This window comes from Balaenoptera musculus, chromosome 1, assembly GCF_009873245.2.
Source record: "Balaenoptera musculus isolate JJ_BM4_2016_0621 chromosome 1, mBalMus1.pri.v3, whole genome shotgun sequence".
NCBI lineage: Eukaryota > Metazoa > Chordata > Mammalia > Artiodactyla > Balaenopteridae > Balaenoptera > Balaenoptera musculus.
The window spans coordinates 112,149,509-112,170,657 of NC_045785.1; the positions used below are offsets into that span (position 1 = coordinate 112,149,509).

The window sequence follows — 21,149 nt, forward strand, 5'->3', positions numbered from 1 at the left end:
TCCCAGACCAGGGATCGAACCGTGTCCCCTGCGTTGGCAGGCAGATTCTTTTTTTTTTTTCTAATTAATTTATTTATTTTTGGCTGCGTTGGGTCTTCGTTGCTGCACTTGGGCTTTCTCTAGTTGCGGCAAGCAGGGACTACTCTTTGTTGTGGTGCGTGGGCTTCTCATTGTGGTGGCTTCTCTTGTTGCGGAGCACGGGCTCTAGGCGCACGGGCATCAGTAGTAGTGGCATGTGGGCTTAGTTGCTCCGTGGCATGTGGGATCTTCCCGGACCAGGGCTCGAACTCGAGTCCCCTGCATTGGCAGGATGATTCTTAACTACTGCACCACCAGAGAAGCCCGGCAGGCAGATTCTTAACCACTGTGCCACCAGGGAAGTCTCAACACTGAACAAAACTGACCGTATGTTAGATCATAAAATGTCTCAACATATTTTAAAGGATTAACATGATACAGAAAAGTTCTCTTACCACAAGGGACTTAATGTAGATAGTAATACTGTAGTAAAAAGATAAGTAGAAATCTACAAATGGCTGGAAATTAGGTAATACACTTCTTAGTAACCCATGAACAAAAAGAAGAAATCACAACAATGAGAAAGTAGTTTGAACTAAATGACATTAAAACTATAACATACCAAAATTTAGGGAATGCAGCTATACCCAGTCTCAGAAAGAAATTTATATCTTTAAGTGCATATATTAGAAAAGAGGAAAGGCTGCAAATCAATGATATAATAATCAATTTTCGAGATCAGGAAAAAAAAACCCCCAGCACATTAAACCCAAAGAGAGTAGGAGGAAGGAATAAATCTAAGAACAGAAATTAATGAAATAGAAAACAATCATATAATAGTATGAATCAACAAAGCAAAAGCTGTTTTTTTGAAAGAACTAATACAATTGATGACCCCCCTGGCAAGACTGATAAACTTTTTTTTTTAAAAAGGCACAAAAAAAAAAAAAAAAAAAAAAAAAAGGCACAAATTGGGACTTCCCTGGTGGCGCAGTGAATAAGACTCTGCGCTCCCAATGCAGGGGGCCTGGGGTCAGGGAACTACATCTCACATGCATGCTGCAAGTAAGAGTTCGCATGCCACAACTAAGGAGCCGGTGAGCCGCAATTAAGGAGCCTGCCTGCCGCAACTAAGGAGGCCGCTTGCTGCAACTAAGACCCAGCGCAACAAAATTTTAAAAGATAAATTAATTAAAAAATATATAAAAGGCACAAATTACCAATATCAATAATGAAAAGAGAGATATCACAATAGACATTAAAAAGGTAATAAGGGGGTAATTCCCTCTAGGTCCAGTGGTTAGGACTCCATGCTTTCACTGCCTAGGGCCTGGGTTTGATCCCTGGTAGGGGAACTAGGATCCCACAAGCTGCGAGGCCAAAAAAAAAAAAAAAGATAATAAGAGGATACTGTGTACAATTCTACATAAATAAACATGAAATTTCCAATGAAATAGTCAAATTCCATGAAGAATACTTTTCAAAACAGAAACAAGTAGAAAATCTGAGTCTGAAGATTCTGTGTTTGTTAAAGAATTTGTATCTAAAAATTAAAGATCTTTCAACAAAGAGAACTCCAGGTCCAGGTGGCTTCACTGGTGAATTCCAATAAACACCAAAGCAAAAAGTAAAAACATTCTTCCAATTCATTTTGTGAGATCACCATAACCTTGATAACAAAAACTGATAAGAACATTAATAAAGAATATGTAGGCTAATCTTTCTTATGAATATAAATACAAAAAATCCTAAATAATACATTAGCAAATTGATTCTAACTATATATAAAAAACTTACTACATCACAAAAAATTGGACTTATTCTAGGAAAGCAAGACTGGTGTAAGAGTTGACAATTTATCAATGTAATTAATCATATTGACAGAATAAGTGAGAAAAACACATGTCTATCTCAATAGATACAGAAAAAGTTCCTGATAAAATTCTATACAATTCATAATAAAGCCTCTTAGAAAACTAGACATCGAAGGAAACTTCCTTACTCTGATGAAGAGTATAATAAAAAACCTACATCTTATGTCATGACTTGATAGTGAAATATTGAAAGTTTTCCTCCTGAGACTGAGAATGAGACAAAGTTATCCACTATCATCACTTCCAGTCAATATTGTTCTGAAGGCTCTAGTCAATGTAATAGGCAAGAAAAAGAAATAAAAATGGCAAGTATTGGAAAGAAAGAAAGAAAGAAAGAAAGAAAGAAAGAAAGAAAGAAAGAAAGAAAGAAAGTTGCAGTTGCAGATAACATGATTATGTACATAGAAAACCCAAAAGAATCTATAGATAAATTATTACCATTAATAAATGAATTAGGAAGATTATGGATACAAAGTCAAATAAAAATTGATTGAATTTCTATATAAATCAACAATAACATGTTCTTTTAAATAAATAGTGCTGGAACAATTGAATGTATATGGAAAAAATAAATATTGACCCTTACCTCACACCCATACACAAAAAAATTAATTCAAAATGAATCATAGGCCAAAGTATAAAAGGTAAGACAATAAAGCTTCTAGAAGAAAACAAAGAAGGCTATTTTTATGACCTTGAAGTAGAGAGAAAGTTAAGACATAAAACATACTAACTTAACACTTAAATACTAAAGTATTAACTAAAGCTAAATGTATGCCTACTCTGTGACTAGAAAATTCACTCCTAGGTGAGAGAAATATGTGTATATGTTTATCAAAAGACATGTACAAGAATGTCCACAGCAACTTTATTCACAATAGCCAAAAAGTCAAAACAGTCTGTCTATCAACAGAAGGGGTAAACAAATTGTACATTCATACAATGAGATACTACATGGCAATAGAAAGAATGAACTATGGATACACACAACAACATGGATTAATCTCAGAGACATTATGTTGAGTAAAATAAGCCAGACACAAAGGATAACATTATATATGACTTCATTTATGCCCAAATCAAGAAGAAGCAGAACCAGCAATAGTCATTCTCACAATAGTGGTTACTCTTGTGGTGCTGGGGATGGGGAAGAACCTTCTGGGATGCTAGGAATATTCTATATCTTGGCCTGGGTGGAGTTTTCATGAATGTATACATATGCAAAAATTCATTGAACTATGCACTTAAGTTCTACACTTAGTGTACCTCATGGCTATGTATAATATGTTTCAATTTGAAAAGTATTTTAAAAAAGAAAAATACCATTTATAATAAGCTTCCAAAACAAACATCTAGAAATAACTCTAATAAGTGAACTATCCATGTAATCACATCTGAAACCTCCCTAGTGCTCTGCTCCAGACCCCTGCCCCCACTTCCCCAAAGGTAACCTCTATCCTGACCCCCAACACCATAGATCAGTTTTGCCGGTTTTTACACTGTATATAAATTGAATCAGGCAGCCTGATATTTTGTATCTTTTACATTTGTGAGATTCATCCATCATGTGCTGTACAAAAACAGTCAGTGGGCCTGATGTGGCCCAAAGGCTAGGGTTTGCTGACCCTGAGCTGGAGTATCAGAAAAGTCTAAATAGCCATGAATGGGCTTCAGCTCAGCTGTCCTACCATCCTTTGGGTGATGGTGGTGACAGGGGGCAATGCTCCAAGGATTGCTCTGGCACTGTCTTTTCCCAGGTCTCACATCTGCGCTCAGCATGATCCAGAGAAAGAGGGAGGAAGTGTCTCCTTTGCCATCCATCATGTCTATCCTCAAACTGAACCTGGGGAGTGCTGTGCCGTGTGTGTGTGTGGGGGGGTGTGTGTGTGTGTGTAATGTGGAGTGTTCTAAGTGTGAGGCCCAGGGCAGGAGCCCCACTTACTCATGTAAAGTCGATGTTCTTGAATGCAAGAGCACTGTTTATTGAGGCTGAAGCCCAGACAGCAAGGAGAAAGAGGCCAGAGATGAGGCAAGACATAAAAGCAGAGGTGGCTTCTGGAGAACCCTCTTCTTGGCTGAGGCATTTCAGCCTGATACTGGGAATAAGCCATAGCCCATGAGGGGTGTAAAGTGGAGGAGAGCCTGCCCCACTCCAACTCAATTGGAGTGAGGCTTTTTGGGTCCTTCTCACACTGCCCTTTCCTATGGTTCAAAGATAACAATAGGACTAACTTCCAATGTATTCATTTCTCATGTTATTCATTGAATTTAGAGTTCCTCCCCTCTAACCCCCTCCTCTCCATCACCTTGGGAAGGGTGGAGATCCAGGAAAGGGATGGGGTGTGGTGCCTGGAGGCTGAAGTGTACATCTTGATTGTTTAACTTGGGGACCCTGAGGGCAGAGGGCTGGAGGGTGGGGAGGAGAAAGGAAGGCACTGGAAAGTCCCGTGAGCCTGGCAGGTCACAGACCACAAAGCCCGTCTAGAGGAGAGAGCCTGATTCTAAAAGCAAGGAGGAAACGATTGGCAGTTCCTCACTGGTTTGTCGGTAGCAGCAGAGCTGCAGGCATTTCTGTACACGGGTAGGTGTAGACCTGTTCTTCCAGATGGAGCAGTCGTCTCCCCGTGCTCAGAATCTACACTGCTGCTTTCTCCCTCCCGCAGATCCCACAGGCCTGTTCTGTTATTAGCACACATTTTTGTGTGCAGCTCCAAACTCTGACAGCTTTATTTAAAACACCCTTATTTTACCCTGCCATTTGGTTTGTATTTTGGCTGGGTATAGAATTCTAGGTTGGAGATACTTTCCCATCACAATTTTGAAAGCACTGCTCCATTGCCTTCTTTCTTCTAGTGTTGCTATGGAGACCAAGCCATTCTGATTCCTGTTTCTATCAGTCTGGGTTCAATCAGGAGACAGGAACACACAGTGATTCCACACAGGGAAGTTTACTACAAAAAAGTATTAAAGTGGGAATTCCCTGGTGATCCAGTGGTTAGGACTTGGTGTTTTCACTGCTGAGGGCATGGGTTCAATCCCTGATCTCACAAGCCGTGCAGTGTGGCCAAAAAAAAAAAAAAAAAAAGGTGTTAAAGTATGACAAAAGAATGATTATAAGATGTAAGAGAACTCTATGGTATCTGAGGGCTGAGGGAGATATCCAAGGAAGAATACATTTGGAAGGGATCTCTCCCTGAGGCAGGGTTTCAGACCTAACTGGAGAAGGTGTAGTTGCAGCCCAGTGGATAGCAGAGAAGGGTGTTGGTTTGCTGGGCAGGCAGGAAGCAACCCTTCAGGGCACAGGTGAGCCACAGCTGGTAGCCCGGCATACAAAGAGGGTGAGAGCACTGGTGCAGTAGGCCTGCAGTGCACAGAGTCCATATGTGAAGGGTCACAGCATCGGGAGGACAGTGGGGCATGTGGCTGGGGCAGAGCAACCCAGGATGTCCTTCCCTCCCACCTCTGACCAATGGTGCAGCTGCTGGACCCAGCAGGAAAAGCCCCTTCCTCCTGCAATGTCCCTCCAGCACCTTCTACCTAGAAAGCTTAATAGCGAGCAACAGCTTGCTCGCTGTGAAAGAGAGATGCTTAAAAGAATCCCCCCAATGCAGCCAAAAATAAATAAATAAATAAATAAATTGATTGGAAAAAAAAAGAATCCCATCCATCATCACTGAGAAGGTATTAAAAGGCAGATTTGGAGCTGAGAAACAGTACATTGGTAACTGGCACATTGATTCTTTGTGGTGATTATTTTTTCTCTCTTGCTGAAAGTTTGTAAAAGTCTTTCTTTGTCTTCAGTGTTTCCTTGGTGTGGGTCTAGTTTCATTCCTTGTTTTAGACACTCAGCCGACTCTTTCAGTCCAAGAACTCATCATGTCTTTTAGTTCTGAGAAATCTTGAATTATTCAAATTATTTTTTCCTCTCTATTTTCTCTTTTCTCTCTTATTATTCAAATAGTGTACTTCTTGGACTGTTTTTCTCATTTTCTTATCTTTTCCTTTTATACTCTATTGCTTTGGTTTTTTTTGGCTATAGTTTCTGGAACATTTCTTTAACTTTATCTTTCAACTCTTCTAGTGAGTTTTTAATTTCTGCTGTCATGTTTTTAATTTTCAAAGAGCTCTTTTTTGATCCTTGAATGTTTTTCCTCTTTTTAAATAGCATTTCATTTTTGTTTCGTGAACATAATATCTTTTAGTGTCTCTCTGAGAATATCAGTGATACTTTTTAAAAAGTCTTCTTCCTGCACAGACTGTTTCAACAAGTTGCTTTTCACTCTGTTTTTTTTTTTTTTTTTTTTTTAATTTTTGGCTGTGTTGGGTCTTCATTTCTGTGTGAGGGCTTTCTCTAGTTGCGGCAAGCGGGGGCCACTCTTCATCGCGGTGCGCGGGCCTCTCACTATCGCGGCCTCTCTCCTTGCGGAGCACAGGCTCCAGACGCACAGGCTCAGTAGTTGTGGCTCACGGGCCTAGTTGCTCCGCGGCATGTGGGATCTTCCCAGACCAGGGCTCGAACCCGTGTCCCCTGCATTGGCAGGCAGATTCTCAACCACTGCGCCACCAGGGAAGCCCCCCATTCTGTTTTTTTGTTTTTTGGTATCTTCTGTGCTGAAGGTTTTTACTCAAGTGTCTGGTAATCCTAGACAGTCTGATTATTTCTGAGAGGCAAACTGTATCAGTCAGGTCCCAAAAGTAAACATAGTTTCACTCAAACTAGGGTAATTTCAGGAGGCTTTATTTACAAAATGGCTGTTTACAAAGGCAGAGTGGAGGAGCTGCGTCTCTGGTGGAGAGACACAGGGAGGCCGAGGTGACATCAGAGAGGAACAGAAGAGCAAACGGCCCAGCCTCGTCTTCCTCCCTCGCTCCTGTTTACTTCCTGGCTTCCACATTGGTCAAACCAACCAGAAGTTGGAGGGTGCGGGAGCCTGCATATCTTCCGTACCTGGGAGCGTCCCCAAGCAGAGGGCAGGGCGGAGAGGAAGGAGGTGCGGAGGAGCAGATGGGAAATATCTGACACAGGAACCAAGATGCTGACCGGAAGCTCTGGGGCGGGGTGGAGGTGGGGTATCTGAGTGGGACTGTTTGCTGGGAAAATTCCCAAATGTCTGAATCTTTAGGTCTTTCCTCTCAGGCTCGTCAGATTTCCCGGAGAAGAATCTAGCAGTCGCCTTCCAGCGGGGAACACTGGTCTGGCCCCCCGTATTCTGGTTGCTGAAAGGAGCAGAGGGCTGTGGGCCTCGGCATTTAGCATTCAGCACACACACAGCCAATCCTCTTCTTCTAGAAACCTCGCCTATGCTCTCAAATGTGCCTGATGTCCCCCAGTTCAGAGGTCCTGTTTTGCCCTGTTTAGAGAATAAACCTGTAGATTTCTGTGGGAGTGAAAGGGAGACAGTTACCCCATAATAGAAGGTAGAAGAGGGAGATTGAGAGAGCTGCCTCTTAAATAGCTTTCAACCACCCCTCCCTATTCACACACACGTGCACACACACACACACACACACACACTCAGTTTCAAAGGTCCTTGGAGCTGTCAGCTCATGAGTCTTTTGAGGATTTTGTGGAATAAATTGTCTTTCCCTGCTGGCAGTTTTAGGACATGGCTTTCTCAAGTTGGCTAAGTCAGTTAACACTGACACATGGGTGACTTTCCGGTTCCTGGCCTCTGTCTGGAAGTCTCAAGTCTTCTTTGGCTGAAACACAGTCTATCTGGAGAGGGCTTATGGGAAAGGGGAAGAAAAGGCATCCTGGGGCCAGAGTGTGAAGTGTTTTGAGGAGACTGTACTTTTCTCTAGAGGCTGTGGGTTTGGGGATGGGAGCTAACAACTTGGGTCTAGCTATATGGGCCCTTTGGTAAGTTTATCTGGGTCCCCATTTTCTATTGGCTCCTGTGTGATGACTCAGTAGGGTGTGAGGAAGGAAGCAATGAACTATAAAGTGCTATACCGTGATACATTATTTTTCAAATGCAGACAGAATTTTCCTGTCTTTATGTCTTCGCTAATACCATTGCTTCTGCTTGGAATTTTCTCTGTCTTCTCCCTCACCTCTCCATCTCTATTTACAGACATGGTACATTTAAGTCCAGCTCAGTGTCAACTCCACTATGAAATTGATGCCCTCAAACTGAATAGGAACTCCCAAACTCCCAAACCTTTAACGAAGGCCACTTTTTTCTCACCTCCATTCCTGTCTGTATTAGCCAGAGAAATGAAACCATTAGGATATATATCCTGTGTGCGTGTGTGTTATCTCTCTGTATATCCTATATAAATCTCTTTTAATAAAGAGATTTATTATACAGAATTGGCTCATGTGATTTGAAGGCTAGCAAGTCCCAAGATCTGCAGGGTGAGCTGACAAGCTGGAGCCCCAGGAGAGCTGATGGTGTAGTAGTTCTGTCCAAATCTCACTTCCGCCTTTTGCTCTTCCAGCCCTCCCAATACCTTTGTAACTAATTCCTTATATTTCATTCCATCAATTGAAAAACATGTGGAGGGACTTCCCTGGTGGTCCAGGGGTTAAGACTTAGCCTTCTAATGCAGGGGGTGTGGGTTCAATCCCTGGTCAGGGAGCTAAGATCCCACATGCCTCAGGACCAAAAAAACAAAACATAAACAGAAGCAATATTGTAACATATTCAATAAAGACTTTAAAAATGGTCCACATCGGGCTTCCCTGGTGGCGCAGTGGTTGAGAATCTGCCTGCCAATGCAGGGGACACGGGTTCGAGCCCTGGTCTGGGAAGATCCCACATGCCGCGGAGCAGCTAGGCCCGTGAGCCACAATTACTGAGCCTGCGCGTCTGGAGCCTGTGCTCCGCAACAAGAGAAGCCGTGATAGTGAGAGGCCCGCGCATCGCGATGAAGAGTGACCCCCACTTGCCGCAACTGGAGAAAGCCCTCGCACAGAAACGAAGACCCAGCACAGCCATAAATAAATAAATATATAAAAATAAATAATTAAAAAAAAAAATGGTCCACATCAAAAAATCTAAAAAAAAAAAAAAATATGGAGTGGCTTTTGCTTTCTTGACCATACTCTGATTTATAAAAAGCAGACTTATCTATTTTATGGATATTATGATATCCTTCCTGGAAGTACAGTAATTTTGAATTGGTCTTTCTCCCTTCCACATATTTTGTTTTTATTTTTTTAATATAAATTTATTTTATTTATTTATTTTTGGCTGCGTTGGGTCTTCGTTGCTGTGCGTGGGCTTTGTCTAGTAGCAGCAAGCAGGGGCCACTCTTGGTTGCGGTGTGTGGGGTTCTCATTGTGGTGGCTTCTCTTGTTGCAGAGCATGGGCTCTAGGCACGCAGGCTTCAGTAGTTGTGGCACATGGGCTCAGTAGTTGTGGCGCCGGGCTTAGTTGCTCTGCGGCATGTGGGATCTTCCTGGACCAGGGCTCGAACCCGTGTCCCCTGCATTGGCAGGTGGATTCTTAACCACTGCACCACCAGGGAAGTCCCTTGTTGGCTTATTTTTTAAATGTCATATCCAAATACAATATCATGAAGATTTTTCTGTATTTTTCTTTTTGTTTTTTGGCTGCGTTGTGCAGCATGCGGGATCTTAGTTCCCCAACCAGGGATCAAACCCATGCCTCCTGCATTGGGAGCATGGAGTCTTAAACACTGGACTGCCAGGAAGTCCTTTCTGTATGTTTTCTTCATTTTGAGTTAATTTTTGTATATGGTGTTAGGTAAGAACCCGACTTCCTTTTGTTTTTGTTTTTTGGCCGCACCCGGAGGCTTGTGGGATCTTAGTTCCGCAACCAAGGATTGAACCCGGGCTAAGGCAGTGAAAGCGCTGAGTCCTAACCACTTGACTGCCAGGGAATTCCTCCTACTTCTTTCTTTTGCACGTGGATATCCAGTAGTCCCAGCACCATTTTTTGAAAAGACTGTCCTTTCCCTGTTGAATGGTCTTGGCACCCTTGTCAGAAAATCAATTGGCCACATCAAGTACAGATTCCTCAACAGCACTGAAAAAAAAATCAATTGACCATATGTATAAAGATTTATTTGGGAGCTCTCTAGTCTATCTCATTGACCTGTATGTCTGTCCTTATGCCAGTACCACACTGTTTTGTTTTTTTAAAAAAATTTATTTATTTATTTATTTATTTATTTTTGGCTGTGTGAGTTCCTCACTGCTATGCGAGGTCGCGGCGAGTGGGCGCTACTCTTCGTTGCGGTGCGCAGGCTTCTCTTGTTGTGGAGCACAGGCTCTAGGCGTGCCAGCTTCAATAGTTGTGGCACACGGGCTCAATAGTTGTGGCACTAGGGCTTAGTTGCTCCTTGGCATGTGGGATCTTCCTGGACCAGGGCTTGAACCCATGTCCCCTGCATTGGCAGGTGGATTCTTAACCACTGCACCACCAGGGAAGTCCCACCACACTGTTTTGATTACTGTAGCCTTGTAGTAAGTTTTGAAATAAAAAAGTGTAAGTCTTCCAATATTATTCTATTTTTTCAAGACTGTTTTGTGTATTCAGGATCCTTTGAGATTTCATATAAATTTTGGAATGGGTTTTTCTATTTCTTCAAAAAGTGACATTGGAATTTTGATAAGAATTGCATCGAAACTGTAGATAACTTTGGGTAGTATCATCATCTTAACAGTATTAAGTCTTCCAATCCATGAACACAGGATGTCTTTCCATTTATTTAGGTCTCTTTTAATTTCTTTCAGCAATGTTTTGTAGTTTTCAGCATACAAGTGTTTTGCCTTGTTGGTTAAATTTCTTCCTAAATATTTTACTTTTGTTGATGCTATTGTAAATAAAATTGTTTTTTAAAATTTCCTTTTCTGATTGTTCATTGCTAGTGTATAGAAATGCAACTGATTTGTGTCTGTTTAGTTTGTACCTTGCAACTTTGCTGAATTCATTTATTAGCTCTAACAAGTTTGTGTGTGTGTGTGCGTGTGTGTGTGTGAGATCTTTAGAATTTTCTTAAAAAATAAGATCATGTAGTCTGTGCGCAGAGATAAGTTTACTTACTCCTTTCCAATTTGGATGTCTTTAATTTCTTTTCTTTGCCTAATTGCTCTGGCTAGCACTTATAGTACTATGTTGAATAGAAGTGGCAAAAGTGAGCACCCTCGTTTTGTTCCTGATCTTAGGGAAAAGCTTTCATTCTTTCACCGTTGAGTATGATGTTAGCTGTGGGTTTTTCATATATGGCCTTCATTCCCTCTTCCACTTTGATTAAAACAAAGACTCCTTGAATAAAATTGTGAACATTCTTTGGTTATTCATCCAATAAATATTTATTAAGTGTCTACTCTGTGCCAGCAACTTGTTTTATGCACTGAGGATAGAGTGATGACGAGACAGACACATGCCTACGAGAAGGCAATAAGGGTTCTAAGCAAAAAAAGAGTGATATGATAAGTGTGAACTAGTGCGGTGAATATAGAGAGATGCAGATGGATTTGAGATCTGTTCTGGATCACAGTGCTGTAACGAACTGGATGACAGAGAAAAGGAGAAGGAGGAGTTAAGGATGACTCTTAGGTTTCCGACACGGGCAGAGGGTTGGGCAAGTCCCCGAGGTAGAGAGCACAGGAGGGAGATCAAATAGTGAGAGGAAGAGGATGGCTCAGTTTTGGACACATTGAGTTTGAGCAGCACATGAGACCTCAAAGTGGAGATGTCAGGTATGCAGTTGTATGTGCTGATCACAAGTGCCAACGAAATATTTGGGCTGAAGATAAACATTTGCGAGTCAGTGGAAGTGGATGAAATAGACTAGAGAGAGAATGTTTGGGAGGAGAAGGTGGCCTAGGGAGTAATTTCAGCATCAGCTTGAGGAGGAAGAGTTTATAAAAGAGACTGAGAGGAGTGGCCAGGAAGGTGGGAGGAAAGTGTGATAGTAAGGAAGCCAAATGAGTGAATTAAGAAGGAAGGAATGGTAAACCTGTCCAAGGCTGCTCAAAGGTCACATATAGTAACCCTAGAGCATGTTTCTGTATTTCTTAATCTGGATGGTAGTACATGGATGTCTATTGTATGATTCTTTTTACCTTTATATGTAATTAATATAGTATTATATGTAAGAGTAATCAATTATAGGTATAATTAACATGAACAATTATTAATATATTAGGTATTAGCTTAAGATAAGAAGGGCACAGTCTGTCCTTCTTATCTTTGAATTTGTTGTAGTGCCAAGCTCCAAGTTTGGCACATGGCTGACATCCATTAAATATTTGTTAGAAGCATAATGCTATTTCCTAGCAACATGCTGAGTTAATACTATGTGCCTGGCACTGTGCTAAGCGATTCACGTGTATTATCTCATGTAATCCTCATGTCCACCCTATGATTTTGGTCCTACTCTTGGTCCTATTTTACTGGTAAGGAAATCAAGGCTGGGAAAGATTAAATAACTAATACAAAGATGTCAAGCTGAGTCTGTCTGACTCAAAAGCTTCAAAAATTTATTTCATTTTATTTATTTATTATTTTAAACAACCTTATTGAGATATAATTTACATGACATGTAATTCTCCCACTTAAAGTGTACAATTCGGGACCTCCCTGGTGGTCCAGTGGTTACGACTCCAAGCTCCCAATGCAGGGGGCCCGGGTTCGATCCCTGGTCTGGGAACTAGATCCCACATGCATTCTGCAACTAAGAATCTGCATGCCACAACTAAAAAGATCCCACATGCCGCAGCGAAGATCCCACACACGGCAAATAAGATCCCACATGCCTCAACTAAGACCCGGCACAGCCAAATAAAATAAATCAGTAAGTAAATATTTTTAAAAATGAAGTGTACAATTCAATGGGTTTTTTTTTAGTATATTCATAGATACGTGCAGCCATCACCACAGTCTATTTTAGAACATATTTATCACCTCAAAAAGAAACACAATAACCTCTAGCTATCACCCCTCTATTTCTTCATCCATCTCCTATGCTCCCAGCCCTAAGCAACCACTAATCTACTTTCTATTTCTATAGATTTCCCTATTCTGGACTTTCATATAAGTGGAATCTTACAATATGTGGATTTTTGTGACTGCCTTCTTTCATTAGCATTATGTTTTCAAGGTTCATTCATGTATGTATCACTACTTTATTCCTTTTTATAGCTGAATTATATTCCATTGTATGGAGATACTGAATTTTGTTTATCCATTCATCCACTGATAGACATTTGGGTTCTTTCTGCCTTTTAGCTATTATAAATGATGTCTCTTTAATATTTGTGTACAAGTGTTTGTGTGGACAAATATTTTTATTTCTTGTGGGTATATACTCGGGAGTGGAATTGCTGGGTCATATGGTAACTCTATGTTTAATCGTTTGAGGAACTTCCAGAATGTTTTCCAAAGTGACTGTATCATTTTACATTCCCACCAGAAGTATATGAGGGACTTTCCTGGCAGTCCAGTGGTTAAGACTCTGCGCTTCCACTGCAGGGGGCACGGTTTTGATCCCTGGTCTGGGGAACTAAGATCCCACATGTCGTGTGGCCAAAAAAAACCCCAAAACCAAAAAACAAACAATGCTGTTCTTCAATTAAAATTGAATCTTAAAAAAAAAAGTGTATGAGGTTCTGATTTGCTCACATCCTTGTCAACACTTGTTATTATTTGACTTTTAAATTCTAGCTGACTCAAAAGCTTTTAATCTCTATGCTGTATCGCTTGAAATTTAATAAAATTATGTTCAGCATGATCCAGAAAAGTGTATAAATTTAGCAAAGAGACTCATGAAAACTGTCAGTATAAATAAGGTTTTTTCCTTGGAGGAAAATGTCAGTTAGCAGAAAAAAAAAAAAGGATATAAGTAACACCTTCCTTCTCCCATAAGTAACACCCATCTCCACGGGGCAGACGAGGTTATCACACATGTAGATTATTATTATCATGCTAACAGTTCCTGAGCACTTCCTGGGTGCCGGGACTGAGCTAAGTACATCAGATAGTTTTCTCAGTTAATCCTCACAATAGCCCTGTGCAGTAGAAACTCTTACTATTCCTGTTTTACAGATAAGGAAAAATGAGGTTGGAGAAATGGGGTTTAGAAATTATCCAAGATCCTCAGCTGGTCAATGGCAGAGCTGGATTTGAATTCGGGCAATTTGGCTCAGGAATCTGCTTACACATGTATGTCTGCACGTATATATACAGCTACACATACAGGAATGATTGCTAAAGAGCCAGCTAATGGACACAAATGGAGTAGACGATCAGCGATGGGAAGGGTAATTATTACTCAACCCTTATTCTGTGAAAATCCAGAGTGTAATGCAGCTTCTGCTGCGAAGTGAAAGAACAAACAGCTCACATGTACTCGTGAAATCCAAGTTTAGACTATCTTCCAGGAAAGGTAAAATGGCAGACAGAGGTAGTAACTGCAGAGGCCCCAGCCCTGAGAAAGACTACTGTTGACGGCAGAAGCAAACTGGTCTGGAATGTTAAGTCTGCTGGTAAATTGTTCTCTATTCCAGAACGCTGTTTAACCCATGAAGCTAGAAGGGGCCTAAGAGAGTGTCTAATAACCAAATTCTATTGCAACCTGTTCACTTTATGGGTGATATAATGAGCTATAATTAAAAAACATATTCAGATGGACTCTTCCGTCTAGAAAAAAATGTGCTTTGGGAAAATTTACTTTTACATTTTTGAAACAAACACTCATATAGGACCTACCACGTGTGGGGCATTGTTATAAACATTTTACGTACGTAATTAACTTAATTCTCATAAAAATCCCATGAGGCTACTTTTATTTCCCCTATTTTACAGATGGAGACATTGAGACATAGCCACGTTAAGTAATTTGTCTAAGGACATACAGCTAATAAGCGGCAGAGCTGGAAATTGAGCCCAGGCAATCTGGCTCCAGAGTCTGTGTACATAGAATTATATTGTATATTGCATTTTAAAAAGTCCACACTCTGAAGGAGTTTCAAGTAAATCCTTTAATAACATGGGTCACCTCCCTTCCCCACCTACTCAACATTGCATCTATTTTACATATCTGAATTTTCAAGCCCCTAGTTTGTTTAATTTTATAATTGTGATGCTTTTTTTTAAAATGTGGTAAAATGTACATGATATAAAATTTACCATTTTAACCATAATTAAGTCTGCAGTTCAGCGGCATTAAGTACATTCACATTATGTACAACCATCACCACCATCCATCTCCAGAACTCTTTTCATCTTGCAGAACTGAAACTCCATCCCTATTAAACAATAATGTCCATTTCTGTCTCCCCTCAACCCCTGGCAACCATCATTCTACTTTCTGTCTCTATGAGTTTGACTACTCTGGGTTCTTCGTATAAGTGGAATCATACAGTTTTTGTCCTTTTGTGTCTGGCTTATTTTACTTAGCAAAATGCCTTCAAGGTTCATTCATGTTGCAGCATGTGTCAGAACTGCCTCTCTTCTTAAGACTGAATAATATTTCATTGTATACAGATACCATATTTTGTTTATCTGTTCATCCAAAGATGGACACTTGGGTTGCTTCCACCTTCTGCTATTATGAATGATGCTGCTGTGAATATGGGTGTACAAATATCTGTTTGAGTCCCTGTTTTCAATTCTTTTGTATATATGCCCCAAAATGGCATTGCTAGATCATATTTCATTTTAATTGTGCTGCTTTTTAGCAGTTACAAAGTTATAACATTCTATAAACATTACAAAAAGGGGAGATTTTATAAACCCTTTCTGAGAATGGTGCTAAAAATCCCTTCTCAAAGATGTGAGGTATACACACACACACACACAAAATGGATACAGTGGAATACTACTCAGCCATAAAAAAGAATGGAATTTTGCCATTTGCAACAACATGGATGGACCTAGAGGATATTATGCTTAGTGAAATAAGTCAGACAAATACTGTATATTATCACTTATAGGTGGAACCTAAAAAATAAAACAAATGAATATAATAAAACAGAAACAGACTCACAGATATAGAGAACAAACTAGTGGTTACCAGTGGGGACAGGGGAGGGGGGGTAGGGGATTAAGAGGTACAAAATACTATGTATAAAATAAATAAACTACAAGGGTATATTGTACAGCACAAGGAATACAGCCAATATTTTATAACTTTAAATGGAGTATAATATATAAAAATATTGAATCACTATGTTGTACACCTGCAACTAATATAATACTGCAAATCAACTATACTTCAATTTTTTAAAAAATCCCTTTTCTGAGGGCCAACTCAGCTGGTGATGTGATGAAAAAGGGAAGGGACAATGTATTAAGCTCTGCTGCAGATGGTGAATGGAGAGAGCCTGAGTGCTTTGTGGAGCTGGGGTTCACCTCCACTGTGAAGGTGGAGAAGTCTTCCCAGGCAGGATGAGGGTGCCGGGCCCTGGTTGGGGCTTGATCTTTGGGGGTGCTGCTGACCTAAGACACTGAGTTCTGCTGATTAGAGGGTTTCCCATATTATACCTCAGCTGGCCGCATGCTGTCAACCTCCTTCCAGCTGAGGAGAAAGGGAGGGGAAAGTTTCAGGGAATAATGAGCACCTTCCAGTAATTATTGATTAGTCAGGGCAGGAGGCCAGGGGAGGGGTCTGCAGGTCAGCCCAATCCCACTCCCCCACCCTGCTGCACTTCTTAGGATTATCATTGCCCCTAAAAGTGAATAGAAAACAAAGCGTATTGTTTTAAACTCTCCCAGATGAGAATAGCCCTAACACAGCAGCCCAAGCCTGGAGGGCATGGGGGCAGGGAGAGAATTTAAAAAAAAAAAAAAAAAAGACTCCTTTGAGTCATTATATCTGGGATCTTGACCAGCAGTCGCTGCCTGTTTCATCTTTGGCAAACCAGTCTCCCTCAGGAGGTCTGAGGGCAGAGGAGCAGATGATGAAGAATACCTTTTGGGTTCAAAACAATCTATGTATTTATTCTATGGGGCCTCCAACAGACTTCTGTCTGTGGCAGACTTTAAGAGGCTTAATCTCTTCAGGTCAAAGGTGAGAGAGGACTTGCTGGTTGGGAAGGAGTCTGATAAAAGCAGTACCACAAGGACCTACTGTATAGCACAGGGAACTATACTCCTCAATATTTTGTAATAACCTATAAGGGGAAAGAATCTGAAAAGAAAAGTAGATATATATATGTATAACTGAATCACTTTGCTGTACACCTGAAACTAACAGAACATTTTAAATCAACTATACTTCAATTAAAAAAAAAAAAAAGTGGCGCCAGCCCAGAGCTTCTCCCTCTAGGGGAGACCAGGGTAACTGCAGGGACACACAGTGAGTGGAAGGAGAGGGTCTGGGAGGCCCAAGAAGGGCGTGTCCCAAATGCCAGGGACCCCCAGCCTACTCTCCCCTCCAGCCTACTTATCCCTGAGTGCCTGCTGTGATGGGATCGACAGATGTCCTGCAGTGTCCTTGGTCCTGTGCCCACTGCGCCATCCCTCAGTGAGAGTTCTGGGTCAAGAGCCAGACTTTACTCCAGAGCTGCCAGGTACCAGCTGTGCAGTCTTGATCAAGTCATCTCACTTCTCTGAGCCTCAGCGTAATCTTCTGAAAACTGGGGACACTATCTCCTAGTTCTCGGGGTTAAGAAATTCAAAGGAGATCAAGTTGCGAAAGCATTTTGTAAGCAGCACAGTTACCCAAGAGAGGTGCCCTGGTTAAAGTCCTAGCTGTCCCTTCTACTGCAGGATCACTGCAGTGAGTCTGGCAATCGAGGTCCCCAGGGTGCTTCAGCCCTGTCTGGTCTTTATTTCTGATTTCTGGTGACCAGATAGCCCCATCCTCACTCTGCAATTCACCCCAGAGCTCTTGCCAAGTCTATATCCCCCACAGGCCTGAGTCTTCTCCTCTTCCGGGGGGCAAAAAGTCTCGCCTGAGACACTGGTGACCCCCATGGGTGCTGGCATCAAGAACCAGGCCTGGGAGAGGGCAGGTCAGGCTGAACTGAACATGTATGTTTTCTTCTCTTCCTTATCAGTGTTTTTCACAACAAAGCGTGGAATGTTGGCCCATGAATTTTGAACCTTCACTTAGTGCAGAACTCAGGTGGGGCTTGAAGGAGTTCAGAGAGTTTGCTCAGACTGTACCCCAGGGGAGGCCACATCTCCCCGACAAAGGCCCTCCACATGCCAGGCCCTGCTCAGCCGTGTGGATACAAAGATGAGCTTTATGGTGTGGCAGGGAAGATGGGGTGGTGAACAAAGTCAGGAGGGGGTTTTGAGGCAGCACAGAGACAGACCACCTAATCCAACCTCGTGGATGATAGGATTGCAGGGAAGCAGTCAACCTTCCTGGAGAAGACATCCCAGGTGAGTCTTAAGGGTTAGTAGGGTGTAGGACAAAGGAGGGTGTCGACTGAAAAAAAAAGCACAACCTAAAAGTTGAGAGTTCTGTTTAATTTAGCAGACATTCTTAGGACTTCAAGACAGCATCTCAAATAAATCTGAGAGACTGCTCCGAAGAGGCAAGAAGGAAACCAGGATATACAGGAGTTTTTGCAACAAAAGACCAGGTAGTCAGAAGATCAAAAGATTACTGTTAATAAAAGAAAACCAGATATCTCAAGTTAAGGAATTTAGTGCTTTTCTATGTATGGGAAGGTGCAAGAGTCTGGGCTCACTGAAATCATTCCTTTGATATGCACCTCAGCTACCTGGGGCCAGTATCCTGTGCTTTCTCATCCTGAGTTTCCTCAGGGGGCACCATGGGGGTAGCAGGGTGACGGCTTGATGGTTGCAACATCCTTTGTTTACTAATAGGGCAGGCAACACTTTAGTTCTCTAGGGGGATTTCTGGCAGAGGGACTAACTTGAACAAAGGTGTGGAGTTGAGAGGACATAAATAATATTGTAGAAACAGAATTATATTCAAGCTTGGAGATGCAGAAAATGAGGCTGAGAAGATAAAGATAGGCCAGATATTTTCATATGAACCACAATGCCAATAACTTGCATATTGTTGCTCTCGTCACACAAATCATGAAATAGAGGCTCTGAGAGGTTAAGTAGCTTGCCCTAGTCACACAGCCAGCAAATGGCAGAGCTGAGATGGGAACTCGATCTGTCTGACTCCAGAACACAGGCTCCGGCTGGTGGTTTGGACGGGGCAGCCCACTTCGGTGCAGAAGCCAGGTGCGTTCTGAGACACCTGTTCTTGGGCTTGAACATCCCTCCTTCAGACTCTCCTCCCTGAGCACAGGGCTTTCTGCAGCCTTCTGGTTTCAGTCCCCCTTTGATTTTTTTCAGGTCTGTATCTGCCACAAATAGAGGGGAAGGGGGGCAACCACAGTGGGAACCATCTTCCAGGCCGCCTGCAACCTCATTTTAAATATCAGGAGAGAGGGCCAGTGGCCAAAAGATCTACCTTTCAACATGCCTTTTTTTCACCCCTGTCTGTGGGTGTGGCCAGAGCAAGCCCACCCAAACCAGCCTCCGTCAGGAGGTGGGTCGGGGCATGTGCCTAGTTCTGCCAGGCACCGCTGATGGGTGGTTCCCACAGAGAAAGCCAGATGCACCAGGTGTGAGGGCTGCATTTCAGAAGCTCTGTTTCTTCAGACCAGGTCCTATCCACTGGGGGCTTCCGTCAGGCCACACCCATTCCTGCTGTCCCAGGAACCTGGATCCTGGTTAGGATCAGTCTGAAGCCCAAAGTGGAAAAGCACATTCTAATTAGCAGTTGCTGGGCCAGAAACTTCTTAGCTGAGACCTTATTTCAGCACTTTGCGCTCCCTCCAAACTCGGCTCTGAGGCCACCCTGTCAGCTTCAGGCTCCTTGGGGAATCTTGGTGAGCCCTTTCAAGAGCTGGTTGTGGTTGCTTCTGAAAGCCAAGCACCAGTTTCTGTCTGTCAAATCAGGAGGGCAGACATGCACGTTTTGACATCGATTGAGCACCTGTGGTCTGGACCCTGTGTCATGTGTCTAGAGCTTCACAACCACGGTATCTTCATAAACATCCCGACCACTATAGACTTTCTTATATCTGACAGATGAGGAAACAGAAGCTCAAGGGATTTCAACAGAAGTCACAGACACAGTAGGTGGAGGTCTGGATGGGAACCCAGGTCTTTATCTGCTTCCAAAGTCCAAACCTTCTCCCTGCCCGTGCTGCAAGGAACAGACAGGCACGGAGAGAGAATGTACCTTTACAGTAGTGAGTCACCTGATGCCCAAGCCTCATCCCAGATCCATTAAATCAGAATGTCTGGGGGTGGGACCCAGGCATCGATGGTTTTCAGGGCTCCCAGGTGATTCCAAGGGTCAGAAAGGGCTGCCAAGCACCGCTTTACTGTAACGGTAAAAGGCACATCGCCTCCTCCAGGGCTCTCCAGGTGCTCCTTTCACAGAGTAATCCTGGTCACGAAACCAAAAATCAAAACCGAGCCGGTGGTGTCTAATTCCCCTGCTCTGATCAACATAAGTCGGGGGGAGGGCCCCCGGCTGAGCTCGCCCCCGCCGGGTTCGGGGATCCTGCCCTCGCGGCTCAGGTGCGGCGCTGCGGCAGGAAGCCACCCCTCCGCTCGGCCGGTGCGCGGGGCTGTTGCGCCATCCGCTTCGGCTTTCGTAACAGCACCCTGGGACGGCCGAGAGACAACTCCAGTGCGAGTTCCTCAAATGTTTTCTTGCGTTGCCAGGACCGTCCGCTGCTCTGAGTCATGTGTAAGTGGGAAGTCGCACTGACACGGAGCCTGGCCAGAGGGAGCCGAGCCGAGAGCGGCGCGGGGCTCGGGGACCCGCCGTGCGTGCAGATCGCGGGGCCCCAGGGGATGGGGGCTGCCCTCGGGGCTTAAGCCCGCCCGCCGCCCCGCCCCGCCCCGGCCGCCAGCTCCCGACCCGCGCGTCCGCCCGCCCGCCCGCCCGCCTCTCTGGGACCATGGGGCATTAGCCGAGGAGGAAGCATGCTGGCCGTCCGCTGCGCGCTGCTGACCGCCCTGCTTGCGACGCCCGGGACGGCGCTGGCACCGGGGGGCTGCCCCGCTCTGGGTAAGGGCTTCGGGCGCATCTGGAGGGCTGGAGCAGCCGGCGGGTGAGGGAACCGCTGTGGGCGCCGCAGACGCGGGGAGGCGGAGGGAGGCCGGAGAGGTGACGGCTCCCCTTGTCCGGGGCTAGCTTGGGTTCCCGCGGCACAAGGTGAGGCACCGGGCTGACCCAGCTGTCCGGTGGCGGGCGCTCGCTCGCGCGCCCCCTGCTGCGTCCTGCGCCTTTGGCCCGGCGCGCTTTCCCCGTGACTGCCCTGCGGCCGGGTAGCTCCCTGCGGTCTGC

At 43.5% G+C, this 21,149-nt stretch overlaps 1 protein-coding gene across 5 annotated transcripts in view; it reads left to right on the top strand.

Annotated features, from left to right (window-relative positions):
- Window positions 1-18,134: 18,134 nt before the first annotated feature.
- IL6R (interleukin 6 receptor) overlaps window positions 18,135-21,149 on the top strand; it is a 51,311-nt gene continuing 48,296 nt past the window's right edge. The window contains exons 1-2 of one of the 5 annotated variants that reach the window (XM_036831078.1): window positions 18,135-18,199; window positions 20,522-20,546. In XM_036831078.1, the coding sequence (XP_036686973.1) occupies window positions 18,150-18,199; window positions 20,522-20,546 (75 nt within the window). In that variant the 5' untranslated portion in view covers window positions 18,135-18,149. The other 4 variants (XM_036831113.1, XM_036831089.1, XM_036831096.1 and 1 more) reach the window with 4 other exon arrangements.